At 38.1% G+C, this 16,156-nt stretch overlaps 1 protein-coding gene across 1 annotated transcript in view; it reads right to left on the reverse strand.

Annotated features, from left to right (window-relative positions):
- The window catches only part of Paxbp1 (PAX3 and PAX7 binding protein 1), a 34,267-nt gene extending 33,954 nt beyond the window's left edge, over window positions 1-313 (reverse strand). Inside the window, 1 exon segment of the mRNA XM_048803603.1 lies at window positions 1-313. Coding sequence (XP_048659560.1) covers window positions 1-170 — 170 coding nt within the window. The 5' untranslated portion in view covers window positions 171-313.
- Window positions 314-16,156: the final 15,843 nt, after the last annotated feature.

Below are 16,156 nucleotides of genomic sequence, written 5' to 3' on the forward strand. Positions count from 1 at the left end.
AGCAGCGACTCCCCCCCGGGGGCCCTTTCGCCGCCGCCAGGGCCCGGCTCTTCGCCAGTGGCCGGCGGCGGCAGCAACGGCGGCGGCTCCTGCTCCTCATCGCGCTCCCGCTCCTCCTCCTCCGAATCGTTCCGCTTGCGCACGTTCACCCGCCGGGCCTTTCGGAACATCCCTGCGGTCCGCACGGTGGTCACACACCGGCTCCCACACTGCGGCCCAGACAGCGCGAAGCTCACCAGGGCGCACGCGCGCTCTCCGGAGCTCTAGCCGGGTCGTGTCTTCCCTCTCGCTAGCGCGCACCACCGAGTGCGCATGCGCCTGAGCTCCCACGCTCCTTCGCCTCGCGCCTGTAGTGAGAACGTCAGCTTTTGCACCGCCCTCTTTTGGCTTGGAGGACTATTGGCACGGAACTCTGGGACTCCCGTGTTGTTCGACGGGTCACAAAGAGGATCATAGAGATGGGAGTAAAGAGTAGACTCTATCATGTCTTCGACTAGGTTGCTGCAGTGCGTCTTCCGCACTTACGCGAAGCGGTCACGTGAGAAAACCTCCCGCCAAGCTCTGGGCGGGGCAGATAGAGGCGGAGGGGTGGAGTGGAGCAGAAGGAGAAGGCGGGTTGGGGAGGGAAAGTGTGTCCTCTGGGTGGGTGTTCCTCTCAAAACTGAGACTGTAGGAGTTATCAGTAATTACATTAATACTTAGTATTTCTACAGCTTTACAGCCATAGAGCACTTAGACATTAAGTTTTATTTATGGTAAACTGTTATCTGGGTGACATCACCCACACAAAGCTGTTACAAGGAAAGCAAATGTAGTGTTTTGGAGACAGGGACAAGTTTAATAGCAATTCTGTGACTAAATTCTTTCCGAAGCATCGTTAATTTCAGAAACAAACGGGAGGAAAACTGGGGGTGGGGATGTTGTGACAGTCTTCAGACTTGTGTTACAAAGGGACTATCTGAAACACCAAGGTCTTAACAAGGTGATTGCTTCTGAAGTTGAACCCCATTTCTCTTTTTATCGTCAAACTTGGAGCTTGTTCTTCCGGCAAGCTTAGCCTTCGGGTGTGTATGTGTGTTTTGTGAAATCAGTTTCATGTTTGAAAATTCAAAAAGTATTCGTTGTGAAAAAAGTGCGCATCCTCTGCAGCAGTGTTAACAGTTTAGCATGATCTTCCAGAGGTATTCTATGAACACAAAGGCAAATGTGCATATTTTAAATGAATTTCCCTTTTTACACAGACGGTGTGTAAGCTGTATCTTTAACCTAATAAATTGGATATCTGTCTATATCTGTAACCCCCCCTCCAAGAAAAGAAAAAAAGCTTGTCTCATTTTTCTTTTACACAGCTGCATCATTTGCTTAGAGTCTCGTAAAATTTGGTATTGAAGTTATTTCCAGTCTTGCTGTTGTTGGGGTTTAAATAAAAATGATACCTTAAAATCTGGGGCTTTGGCATTCTGAGAACTTTCAATTAAAATAGGACTAAGATCTTACTGGCCTTCTGCCTTCTTGTTTCCCTTCCTACTCCCCACCACTGCAACCACCAAAGTGCAGAGAGGGGGCATTCTCAAGAATTCCCTTATCTGCATAAAAGTGTTGTAGGGACAAAGGAGGCAAGGCACAGAAGATAGCAGGAAACAGTTTTATTTGGCTGCAGCCAGGTTCAGAGGGCACAGCTTTTGCTGTAGTCAATCAATCCCCTGAACCCCGAGTTCAGGGAGTTTCAGAATTTTATACCCAGCGTGTAAGGGGAGGGGCTCAGAAGTTCACAGTCTGCAGAAGTTCACATAAAAGCAGCTCTTTCTTTCACTGTTCTGGGCAAGTTAACTCTTCAAAGACAACACCTGAGAAGGGAGAGCTGCTTCTCCCCTTTCTTTCTTCCCCCTGCCAGCTGTTACCATGGAGCCCAATTGTAACTTATCTTTTTTTTTTTTTTTAAAAAAAGAGTGAGAGAGATAGAGAGAAAGAGAATTTTTTTTTTAATATTTATTTTTTTTTTTAGTTTTCGGCGGACACAACATCTTTATTTGTATGTGGTGCTGAGGATCGAACCCGGGCCGCACGCATGCCAGGCGAACGCTCTACCGCTTGAGCCACATCCCCAGCCCTGTAACTTATCTTAAAAATGTAGACATCTCTGTGAAGCCCAGCTCAAGGCCAGAGGCCTTGTTTGCACATTTCTTCAAAGTACTGTACTGGATACGTTTGTGAAAAACTAGTAAGGGGGTATCCAGCACCTGGAGTGCTGGTATCTTCTCTGCCAGCGGCCAAGTAAACAGGGCAACAAGGAAAATTGGAAGTTTATCTACACTGAAATCTTTTGCAGAGACTCTAAAATCAGCCATGGTGAAGAGGGCTTTTCTGTGGAGAAGGGGGATGCCACTTCAGTAGAGTCCCCAAAAGAGAATCTCATTAACCAGGCAACATTGACTGTATCACAGCAGAACAGAGCCCCTATTCTGATGGGCTCCTCCAAGACAACCTGTATTACCTAAGAGGCTATCTGTGAAACAAGACAAACTTCATTCACCATACAGCTCTTCCCTTTACCCTCTCATAATTTACCACCACCTCCCACCAGAAACCATATGTTCCTATTCTTTTCTGTAGCTCAGTATGCCATAAAAACTTGAATCATCTACTTCTTCATCAAATCTCATATTTTGTGGGATTTTGTGCATATGTACATAATTTAAATGGTTTTTCTCTTGTTAGTTTGTCTACTGACGGTTTACTTCATAGCCTCAATTATTGAATCTTTGGAGAGTAACAAGTTTCCACTCCCCTACACTATAATAATCAATGTTGCAGTGAAACACTTTGGAACATATTCATATCATTAGGATGTACTAGAATTAGAATTGCTAGATCCCAATGTATGCGTTTTTCATTTAGCTAATTCTAAATTGCTCTTTATAGAAGTTGTTCAATTCACTTCTACCAGCGAACACAATTTCACTGATATTTAAATTCCAAGTTAAATCAGAAGGTCCCAAGACCACCAAGAATTTCTATTTTGTACACATCTGTGTCTTTTTTTCTGATTTTCTTTGACTGGATTTGAAATCTGCCCACATCGAACTTAGTTTTGGAACTAAGAGCACCTCCCTGTAACATTTTTCCTTCAGTTAATAGGAAAAGTTAATGACATCATGGCTTCTATTTTACTCACATTACTCTTAATTCTTATATTCTGGCTGTTCAGCATTGGTTTAAGTTCTGATTCCAACAGCATGTTTCACTGGAGAAGCAGAACTCCCATTTTCAATAAAAGAAGATTCAAATTATGGCTGGTCAGCCAGGAGACACCTGGACCTGGAGACAAATTTGCTGTAAAACAATTAAGGTAAAGGTAACAAAGATAAGGCCCAGAAGCAGAACATGGTAAAATAGTGGCCTGAAGTTTTAAAAAGATCTCACACATTGAAAAACACCAATTGGGTATGAATAGAGGGAAGAACACTTCTGATTTTATAGTGAGCCCAAATATTTAAAGATAACAAATATATTTATGACTTTGCCAGTCTACTGTATTCAGATACTTAAAGGGCAAAGTTAAACACTAAAAAGTCGCCTTGCTGCCCGAGTAAGCCAAAGTTCCTTCTGCTGGATATTATAGATCTTGTAGAAATTAAACTCCTGAGGCTGAAGTGCTGCTACAATTGCCTGTCAGCCATTGGAAATGAATCATTTGAGAAAGTGCTTCTGTGCTTTGAGTATTAAATTGATTAATATTTTTAAAATTTATTAACATAGTAGATCATCACCATTTAATATTGGAGTGTCTTTAGTATTCTAAGATGATAAGGACTATATAGAACTGTTATATCAACCATTTGATTTGAATCAATAAGTTAGTTTAAAAATGTATTTTCACCAATAGTTTTAATGATTTTCTTCCACCAAATTGTGACTTGGATTAATTGACCCACAAAAATTCAGATAAAACAGACAAATCAGTTTTGTTTGCTGACTCAGCCTTAGATTCTTTAGTCTAGAAAATGATTACCAAATGCAAGTCTATGAACCTCTAAAAAATTGCCCCTAGGCAGCTGCCAGGTAAGAATAGTAAGGACAGTCTGTTCATAGACAGTAGTCAAAAACCCATTTGTGAAAGAAAATGGTTCTTTAGTCTAAGATTATGTCTTTCTCTTCAGTATTAAGATGAGAAAATGTCTTTATTTCTGTGAATTTCTGTGGTAATATATGGTAGTGGTTTTTCAGTTTTTTGGTTTCTTGTGTGTTTGTTTTGCTATATTGGGGGTTGAACCCAGGGCCTTCTGCATGCTAGGCAGGTATCCCACCACTGAGTTACTCTGCCAACCCAGTGTGTTTGGCAAACATATTCCCTTATTTGGCAAACTAAAACTATGAGTCCTTCCACTGTTTAAAAAATTATTGTCAAGTAAAAAATCTAATAGTCTAGAAATCCATAATCTAGGATTCTTTTCTAAAACTATACCTCTGGACATCTCAGTTCTACTTTGGAAATTTAGAATCATTTGATTATTGAACTAAATTTCTTCAGAACTTTCCTTGATGAAGGCAGGTCTAAGAATTTCTATGTTTAATTCAGTGCTGTGTTTTTGGTACCTGAAAAGGTATTTTGCACACAAAAGTAGTATTTAATAAGTATTTGTTGACTGAATGGTATTGGACATTATCTGTTCATCTAGTTATAAATGTTTTACTCTAGGTTGATATATGCATGCAGGTAACATACCTTTATTCCTAAAACAAGATCTCGACATATTTGTTATCTCCTCTACCTCTGGAAACTGCCTCCTGTAGGGAGAAGGCCCCCCCCCCCCACCTAGGATACAGAAAACCTAGTTATATTGTCCTGACTGGGTCAAGGCTGGTTATCTTATATTGAGTGATCCAGAGTGGACCAATCAGGATTTCCCAGGATGTTGCAATTAAGGCAGAGATAATGGCTGGAGCCTGTAATGAACTCTAAAACTATAGGAAAACCATAAATTTCTATGTCAAACTCAGAAACTAAGGAAAATAGTGTAGCAGGAGAGAAGGAAGTAGGGCAAGAAGAGGACAGGAAATGCTAGCTGCTATCTTCCCAGGTCCTTGTTCTCAACTGTTTCTGAAGCTAGATTGCCCCTGGCTGGGGGTTCCCTTAGTATCCCTGAAATCCTTGCAGTAAATTTCTTCTTTGCTTTGTTGTTCTTTTTAATGATGTCTTATTTTGGAGTGTGTGTGTGCGCTTAAAATGGTTCAATTTTGGACTGGAGTTGTGGCTCAGTGGTAGAGCACTTGCCTAGCATGTGTGAGGCACTGGGTTTTATCCTCAGTACCACATAAAAATAAATTAATTAGGTTTGGGATTGTGGCTCAGCGGTAGAGCGCTTGCCTAGCACGGGCGGGACCTGGGTTCGATCCTCAGCATCACATAAAAATAAAGGCATTGTGTTGTTTCCACCTACACCTAAAAAATAAATATTTAAAAAAAATAAAAATTAATTAATTAAATTAAACAAAATGGTTCAACTTTATTTCCGTTAAAATCCTAGGATCTAAAAATCTTAGGACCAATGAATTCTAACAAAAAAACAGTGCTTTAATTTTATATTACGGTCGATTTTTTAAAACAATTTTTAAAAATTTTTTTAGTTGTAGATGAACATGGTACCTTTATTTTATTTATTTATTTTTACATGGTGTTGAAGATCAAACCCAGAGCCCCACATATGTAGGGCAAGTGCTCTACCACTGAGCCACACCCCCAGCCCTTATCGTTGATTTTTCCTTGCAAATTATGCAATTTTTAAATAATTTACCAGCTCAGTAACTCTTTAGCTATAGTTTTGGTCAGCAAAGAGTTTGGTGCATTGTATTTTTTTTTAAGTTATCCATAAAGCTACCCGCCACAGGTAGGCATTTAAGCAGCAGGCAAAAGTGAGGATGGCCCTTTCTCTTCTAGGTAATTATTGCAGCTAACCTGCAAATAGAGACAAGTGCTTCCATCCATAGCATGTGACTTGCCCTAATTGAAAATGTTAGAAAACTTCTAGCCTGGGGTGTAGCTCAGTGATAGAGTATACAATTAACATGTGGGAGACCCTGGGTTCAATTCCCAGCACCAAAGAAAAAAACATTTTAAATTATTTGTTTTAAACTCCAATAAATTAAAATTTAGCCTTTGATTCTAATTCAGTGAGAGTATATTTTCTATCAAACCGTTAACCATTACTCAAACCAGGTTTAATAGATCCAGAGTTTTTTAAAGTTATTATTAGATAATTTAGAAAAATAATATTTGTACACATGTGCCAGTGGCCATTTACGTATTTTTATCATTAGAAAATGTGATTTTCCAGGATTGAAGCAGAACCTTTTCCTGCAAGATGATCAACAATTAATAGCTTCAGGGTATCTCCTTCAATAAGCTTTTCTTAAAACATCTCCTGTAAAATGAGCAGTTGAAATCATCTAACATTATTGTGTGAGAGAGTGTAATTCAGAAACATAGCACCCCATATGATATATATTACATTCACAATGAACACTTTATAGATATATCTAAGAACTATAATACTAAGGCATAAGCAAATAATAGCAATGTATCTTTTCTTTGCAACACTTACCAGCTGTGTTGGACCAGCATCATTTAGACATTATTGTCTGTCCCTCTGGGACTAGGAGTGAAAAATTAAAAACAGATATATTACTGAAGACAGCAGGGTTAAGAACATCCCTTCTGGGTATAAAAGAAGAAAAAGTTTCTCTTAAGTTTTACTGAAAGGTGGCAAAGTTGTACAATAAATACAAGTCCAAAAACCCTCTCAGCTTTGAATTTGTTAAAAACTCTAAGTAGACTTTGAAAAGTAATCTTTCTCTAATTAGGAAAGTACTTCCTACATACTTTGGAAATTTAGAAATACAGAACTTTTTTTTTTTTTTTTTGGTACTGTGAATTGAAAGACAATCGAATGAATTGGACTTAATTTTCCCATGTTCATATATGAATACACGACCAGTGTTAACTCCACACCATGTACAACCACAAGAATGGAGTCCTAATTAGAATGTCATATTCCATATCTGTATAGTATGCCAAAATACATTCATTCTATTGTCATGTATATCTAAAAACGAACAATTTTTTTTAAAATTGGGAAAAAAGAAAATACAGAATGATATGAAGAAGAAAGCAGAAATTGCTTATAATATTACAAATACTTAATTTGGGGGGCATTTTTTTCATTACTGTTTGAGGGATGTTCATTTACTGGCTTATTCTTAGTGACTTTGGTATCTGAGTGGATGATCTTGCATTCCCAGCTGCCTCACATCACCTCTAATAATCCTATCTACCGCTCTACTTTAGCCATAAAGATTGCATGTTGGACCTCCCCAGTGCCTGCATCACTCATGCTGTCCAGCTGGCTTGCTCTACCTCCAGTCCATTAACCCTCACTTTCCACTGTCCATCCTCTTCTTACTGTTTCCCTCCTTATCCACATTGGATTTCATAGATCACAGCCTCATTTTTTTGTACTTTTTAATTTTTAAAATTTATTCATTTATGTTTTTTTTTTAAACAGTCACATTCTTGCAACACCTTCAACCCTCTCTTCTTTGTTGTACTCACCCAGCAAAATTCTCTCATGGCTGTCACATGTGGCTTTCTCTGTGTCCGTCCCTGATCAACAAACTTTTCCTGTTTTGTGTTACATTTGTAAGTAGAAACGTCAAATGGACACTAAATATTATCAACATAAAATATTTTTAAAATATTTATTTTTTGTAGCTGTAGTTGGACACAATAACTTTATTTTATTTATTTATATGTGGTGCTGAGGATCAAACCCAGGGCCTTCCACGTGCAAGGCGAGCACTCTACCACTGACCCACAATCCCAGCCCTAATATATAATATTTTAATATGCCTCTTTCTGAATCACAAAGATCACTTGGCCAAAAATCATGTAAGGTATGGAAAATTTTAGTAATATCATCAGTGATCTCAAGTATAATATAAATAGATAAAGAGATAATTTTTTACTATCCAAACTCGATTACTTAATAATCTGTTTCTTCTATGAAACACTTATAAATATCAATCATTAACCTGGTAACTAAATTTTGAAAAATCTGAAAAAACTCTCAAATATTTACAGGCCAGGTGCTGTAACACATGCTGTGATCCCACTACTTGGGAGACTGAGATAGGAGGATCACAAGTTGGAGGTCAACCTGTGCAACTTAAGGAGACCCCATCCAAAATAATTAAAAACAAAAAAATAAATAAACAAGTGGGAGTAGCAGGGAGGACTAGGAATGTAGCTCAATACCTACCTGCCTTGCATGAGGGCCTGTGTTCAATAATCAGTATTGGTTAAAAAAAATTTAGCCAGGCACGAGGGTGCCTGCCTGTAATCCCAGCAGTTCAGGAGGCTGAGACAGGAGGATCATGAGTTCAAAGCCAGCTTCAGCAAAAGTGAGGCCCTAAGCAACTCAGTGAGACCTTGTCTCTAAATAAAATACAAAATAGGCCTAGGGATGTGGCTCAGTTGTTAAGTGCCCCGAATTCAATCCCCGGTTCCCCTCCCCCAAAAAACTTTTATAGGCAAATTTCTCAACTAGAGGAAAAGTTAAATTATAAATCAAATAAGTTAAGAAACTCCTAGTTGAAAGAAAAAATAAGCGTGCTCTGTGGTGGAGTGCTTGCCTGGCATGCACAGGTCCTGGGTTCAATCCCCAACACTGCAAAAACTAATAAGGAAAAAATAAACTAAAAAATCAACTCCTTGGGAATTAATCAAACATCTAAATCTCTGAATCAAAGAGGAAAATAAAATATAAATTATCTGTAAACTATAATACAGACGTTGCTATTTCATATAAAATATATTGTATACACCTCAAGACGCACTTGGAATGATGTGTAGCTTTAAACTAAATTTATAATTACAAAAATAGTAACAAAAAGAGAGTATTCTCAGAAACTATTAAAACACTTAAATAATTCCAAGAATGTAGGAAATAGGAATATTCAAAGACAAATTAGTAGATTATAAAATAATCAAATAAAAACAAATTGTAGGGATTTCAAAGAAAATTAGCTAATAAGCCTAATAAAGGAACAGCACAACACACACACACACACACACACACACACGCATGCTCGTGTATGCATGTGCGCACACACACACACATATCCCATAACTTTAGGTGTGATTAGAAATAGAGAAGAGGCCAAATTAAGAGAGAATAGTATGTACCACCTAATGACAATACAGCTGAAATTCTACAGAAGATGTTAGTCTTCTAGCAAAGTACAAATTGCACAAAACCGACCCGCGGATCACCTAATGTCTCCTAACAGAGCAACAAGAGAAGTAGGAAAGGTTTTTAAGCAAGAGGAAAGATGCTTTTGGTTAAAAACCTGGAAGTGATCATGTGATTCTTCTTTTTAAATCAGTTCCTCTTCCTATCACCCTAATAATCCAATGGTAAAGACTTTAAAATATATGGCAATGAAGAGGCTGCACATATGAGGGGCTCCAACAAGTGCATCTGTCCAGCACTCATAGTAGGTCTTCTTGGTAAGCTGACTTTCCATATCGTGAGATGCTTATTTATGTATATCCTCCTCTCTTCTCAAAGTGCTTCATACTATGACAATATCATGTCACTTTTCACTGAGGAGGTAAGCCCCTGAAGGGAATGGGATCTGCAAACCTGCTTTCATCTGTCCTTGTCATCCTTTCCTCTGCTCATGGAAATGAAAGTGTCCTCTTCTTCTCGAAGATTAATCTGACAACTTGTGCACCGGATCTCCTTCACTTAGGAACCTGACCCTCATACCCATCCCTTCTGTCTTCTAAGAGTCCCATGGACCCTTTCTGCTGTGTCATCCCATCAGCATGCGCAACTATGTGTTCCATCCAGACACCTCCTTGGCCTTCTCCAGCTGTGGCTCCATTTCCCTGGTCTCCTTCACACCCAGACTCCTCCACACATTTGTCTGCATTCCTGCAGGTCACTCTCATGTCCTGTTCACTCCTCAAACCACTCCAGTCAGTCCTGTCCCAGCAACTTCACCAACACTCATCTGGTCAACCTCACCCATAACTTACCTCTGCTAGTCCAGAGGACACCCCTGGGTTCATCTTATTGGACCCATCAACAGCTTGTAGCCTGATAGGCCCACTTTCCTGTTTGAAGCACGACAATCACACTGTGTGCTGGAGCTGTTTCCTTTGGGTTGAAAGAACTGATTGTGTCTCTTCTCAACTCCAGGTTCAGTGACAGCACATTCATTGCTTGAAATTGGCCATGGTAGGAGACTTTATGCCATGGAAATCAGTAAATGCCTCAGATCAGAGCTGCTTTATTATGGAGAACTGGCTATGCAACATTTACCTGCTTCCAAACATCCCTTTATCATGTGTTTCTTTCTTCACTGACATTGTCAGCCCTTCAGTAGATATTCTTTAAATGACCCCCATGTTTTCAAATGTTTCTTTGGGCTTTCTTTCTCATTGTCTTATTAAGGGATCAAATTAAGTTCCATGGCTTGAAATACTCTCATGATTATGATGATCTTAAGCCCTGTGATTAATATGAATCTGGTATTAAATAGATTTATTGAATTCAATTAAGTGGCAAATAAATCTTTTGAGCAATTGCTCTGGTTTGCCCTAATTCCTAATGGAGAGTGAGTGTCTATTTTAGAACGCCAAATGACCATATGATTTTAGTTGTCCCAAATGAGCTGAGGTTATCTGATCTACCAAAACATAAAGTTGGACATGTACTGTATAAATGAATAGAAGTAGTATACACCTTGTTGAGAGCTAGCAGATCTCAGACATAAGCACATTGCAAGAGCAGATGACTCCTGCTCCCAGTGTTTACTCTGTCTGCATTGCCACTCTTCATGTCCATAGCCCTTCCTTCAAGCCATACATATGGCCTTTTTAGGAATTCCCTGTGCCCAACTGATTAAGGAAGAAAAAAAAAAAGAATCCAAGTCTCTAGTTCACAGACAGTTTCACATTGTTATGGCCCCATCTGGAAGAGGACTCAGTAGCACTGCAGTCCCATTAGGAGCAGATCAGGAGAATGATAAAAGAAAATCTCCCCAGTAGGCAGAACTTCAAGCAACTCATCTGGTTTCCTGCTTTGCTTAGAAAGAGTCATAGCTGGAAGGGGAGATATATACCGACTCATGATTTACTGATGGTTTGAGTGGATCACCACTCCTGAGGTGGAATTCCTTAAAAGTCTTAATGCTCTTTGAAATCCATTGTATATAACAAATGAACTTATACCTTTTATGAATCTATAATTAACTTATTTTTGTGCATCTGACTATGTTCCACCCTCAGTAAAATTGAGAAATGTCACATTATTTTCTATGGGAGTTAATTCTCTCACAGGACCCTGGATTTAAAAGGCTGAAGTGAATTGTCAGAGATTTGGAAAGAATAAGACAGGGAGATATGGGGAAAAGTTATACACATAGACTCTCAGACTAGGCAGAAGTAGGAGGATATTGGTGATTAGATGGGTACTCTAAAGTCACCTTACTGAAAAAAAAAATGCTCTCAATAATCCAGGAGATATGATGACTAGTTCCCTGGGTATCAGTCTGTCTCTATTCCATTGCTTATGCAGTGGTCTCATAAAGTGGCCATGGTGTCAGAGATGAAGGTTTATTATGGATTCAACAACAAGTATGTCCTTTCACTAATCTAAATGCTTAGTGCCCAACTCATCAACAGCAGCTACCAGTCCCCAATTTGGAACATTTCCTGGGAGAATCAGTTTAGTTACAGTAATGTTTTCCATCATGAAGGGGACAACAATTTTCCTTCACTGGGTGAAATAGGTGTTTGTTCTATGTACTTCCTGTCTCTAGTACTTCTGCCAATACCACCTTCCATGGAATTAGTGAAGCCATTAATTCACCTAATGCTATCTCATATAGAACATTGCTTCTTACCAGGGGCCAGTTTTTTTGATGCTAAAAGTGTTTCGGGGGCTCCTGTTGCCATAGTGCACTAGTGTTTCCACTCATCTCATTACCCAGAAGAACCTGTGTAATATACAGGGCTATATATCTTGTAGCACACTGGAGTGGCCTATTGAAGACTTAGCCATGGCACCAGCTGGGAAAATGCTGGAGAGGCTGGGGTTCTGTTCTGTGGAATATATGTAATATATATTTCAAAATTCTAACTCTATAGTGAGAACACATAAGTCTTAAAACCCAGGACTGGAAGTGGTAGTGTCATTTCTATTATATTTAATCACTTAAAAATGTTCACTTCCTGTCTCTGCAAATTGGGCTTTATCTACAAAGTGAGTTTTTATTCAATGAAGAAATGCTTCCATCAGAAGACACAATGAAGGTTACATTTAACTGACAGTTGAGTATGTACCCTGGCTATTTTTGGCATTTCATGATTCTAAAACATCAGAGGGGAAAGGGGGTTACTGTATTGTCTTGGGTGATTTGTCCTTATTATTAAAGGAGAATAAGGTTGCTCTAGCATGGTGGGGTAGTGAAGAACATATCTGGAACCTACGGAGTTCTAGGGATCGGTTGCTGGTATTTCCATATCTGGAGGAAAATTTTAATGGAAGACTATTGAAATTCAGCTGAGGCCGGACTGCCAAGGGCTCACACCCCTCAGGAAGAAAGTTTTGGGTTATCCCAGCAGGTAAAGATCCCAGCTGAAGGAGCTAGAGGAACATGGAATGGGCCACAGAGGCAAGAGGTATAGATAACCAGTATGCCTGTGACAGTTACATGAACGAAGATCACAGTAACCATCTTCCTGTTCTTGCTTACCCTGTTATGCACATATATTTTATTAGTTATCCTTCTGTATAGCAGAATTTTTTTCTTCCCTCTTCCAACCTTTGTCTATATTTTGTGAATAGTATAGGCTCTGGAATGTTCTTCAAATCAACACACTGCAATCCACTTCCATAATTGATTATTTGATGTCAAGATTGTCCCTGATATGGCCAGTAGAATAATTTAAGCTGGCCCCTGTATCTTTTTGATAGGTCCCCAATCAACTTTTTGAGCTTTTCATAGTGACCCAGTAAGGTATTCCAGGTTCACCTTATTTTTTGCAGCTCTGCCCTTTGGAATCAGCCATTTCTTCATCATCATAGTTTTTGTATATTTGTTTGTCTTAATAGGAAATGACACTGAAGAAACCAAAATATGGGTGTGGGGTGTGCTCTTTGCCACAAGAGTGTCATTATGTCTAGGTCCTCTCCATGGATAAAATTATATAATATCAAATAACTATTTTTTTACTAACATGTCTTAAAATTCATGAGCTGGTAATTTAAAAAAATTTTTTTAAATCATGAGCTTGTACAATACCTTCAGTTTAGTCTAATATCCTTGGCCACTCCCTCTCCCTCCCTCAACTCATATTTCTAACAGAACAATAGATCTCTCAGAACTTCAATATATCTACTCTTTTGCACAATCCTACAATACACTCAATACAGTTTCAGAATTGTGGTGTCAATACTACTTCCAACAACAAACCTACTATATAAAGTTCATAATTGTTTTCCAATTTTAAAAACTAATAGTGTTTTATTACTTTCATTTAAAAAATCTTAGGATAAACATGACAGAGTGTTCATATTTATTAATTCTAGATGACAATTACCCAAGTGTTTTGTTATTCATTGTTTTCTTTTAAAAACTCTTTATTGAAGTATAATATGCATATGAAAAATATGCTTATAGGTGAATGGTTAAGTGAATTTTTATTAATTGACATGTGAGTGGTTAAATGGATTTTTATTAATTGACATATATCTCTCTCTGGAGGAACGTTTCTTTATGCAGATATGGAGAAACAGAATCATTGGCTTCAAGCTTGTATTCATTTTAAGACATATTCCTAAATTGTACTTCAAATTGAGTTTATTCTCCCACCAACATTGTGTGAGAATATGTATTTGCCTACAGAAACAACAAAAGTTAATATCAAATAACTATTTTTTACCAACCTAATGGATGAAATATTAGTATCTCATTGCATTTATTTTAGTAAAGGTAATTTTAAATTCAGTTATTGGCTAATTGAATTACATCTCACATGAATGTTTATTTCCCCGTTTTCCTATTTGATTGTTAGTCTCTTTCTGTTTCCACATGTACAAAATTTTTAAAAATTGGGTTAAGTTTGGGGCTATTTTTGCACTTTGTCTGTTGGTTGTGCTGTGTTGGTTAAGTCAGTAAGGCTTTATGATTCCTTCTCCTCTCTGCAGATCCTCTGCTTCTCTGGAGATGAACTGAGTAAATCATGACCGACCTTGTGCACCACTGAGTTGTGATTAGTGACTCTGTTCAACTTCAAATACATAAATAAAGGACCTTATCACCTCATTTTTCCTGAAACAAATCAAATCAAATTTCTAAACTTCTTCCTGTAAATTATGGACAAAGGAAGGTCCTGAAATTACCAGGGAGAAAGTCTGAGAAATTGAAATTGATTATCTGATTCCCATCTTTACCAATTTAATTTGCATAAAATATCATTCATATCTCTTCTTCATTCCTTTGTTTCCTTTCTCTTTTTCGGGGGTGGGGGCTTTTATAGTTTGACTGAAGAGTTTTAGCTCTTAACTCATATTTTCTCATAAGATCTTAAATTCCTCAACCCCACCATCTCCCATGTTAGGAACTTTTGGGATCACTGCTCTGCATATTGAAGAGTGGACTACTGCATGTAGGGTGATTGCTAATCCCTAAGACTTACACCTGTGGGTCTGGAAGGTGAGAAGATGGGCATTTCTGTACTGAATCGACTCTCCTTCCCTTCCCTAAACTCATCGTCTTCATGCAGATCCTTCAGCATCTCTTTCTGCCAGTGGGTGGCATGGACTTATATGGCTGGCAGGACCTCATTGGCAAATTTTTAGAAATTTTCCAAGCTGGGTGTTAAGCACAGTCATTGTTAAAAGTTAAATTATATAAACTTACAATTATATAAGTCATATAAAATGAAGATAATAAATACTTAAAACTCATGGCTCCCTAATTATTTTACTACACTTTACTAGAATGCTCTTTATATTATTTGTACCTATTGCATCTGTTGAGAGGATGTCATTTAATGGTGTCCTACTGTGCGTCTGTTCTCAACTCTGTGTTTTCTTGGTAGCTTTTGTTTGGTTGTAGTGACAATATTTAAAACACTGAAATCAGAAAAGCACTGCATATATGAGTTTGAGTTATTATTTTGTTGAAAATGATAAAAAATGTAGATTAAACTTAAATCATGTCTATACCCTTTAAATTATAGATAGCCCCCAGATAGAAGAAATACTCCTCCAGGATTTGAAAACTATCACTTGATTTAGCAAAGAAGTTACTTACATCATCGACTAACAACTAATGTTCCCATGTGTATTTTTGTTGTTTAACTTTGCTCTTATTCCCAACATAAATGAAAATCTCAATCACTATTCATGCCAGAACTGCACTTTCTCATTGGTTGCAACTCTAGGTTGGTTTTAGATATGAGAATTTGACAAAAATCAAGCATACTATTCTTTGAGAATTAATTGTGCTGTAGAAGTCTTAATAAAGAATAATACATACTTATTATCATTTTCAAATTCTGTACAGCATATACTTCATAATGAACTATGTACATTATATATATCTGTCTATAGACATATATATACAGATACCTGTGTGTGTGTATCTGTATATAGACCCATATAATCAGATACAGATAGAGATATAGATTTTTTTTAAATGGTGGCTAAACTTTCACCAACTTGCTACTGGCCCCAGTCCAGATGTAACTATTAGCATAGTTTGTTGACCACATGATGTTATGAAAAAAAAAAAAAAAACACTGAATGGCATGTCAACATTTGCAAATTGCAAATTTTCACATAAAAAGCTGGAATTCCGAATTCTTTTGAAGCATCAGATCTGGTCCCACAGTGTTCCAGGGCAGCACTCAGCAGCAGCTGAGCCACTGGAGTTATACCCTCAGTTTACAGCCATCCCACCACTCCCTGCTTTCCTCCCACCCTGCTGCTGAGTGCAGAATTCCCTTTATTACCATGTCTGTGCTGTGGATTTTCCATCCCTTATTTATCCCACAACAGCAACACCCAACCTACCGTTGCAG

Source organism: Marmota marmota, unplaced genomic scaffold (genome assembly GCF_001458135.2).
Source record: "Marmota marmota marmota unplaced genomic scaffold, marMar, whole genome shotgun sequence".
NCBI classification, from domain to species: domain Eukaryota; kingdom Metazoa; phylum Chordata; class Mammalia; order Rodentia; family Sciuridae; genus Marmota; species Marmota marmota.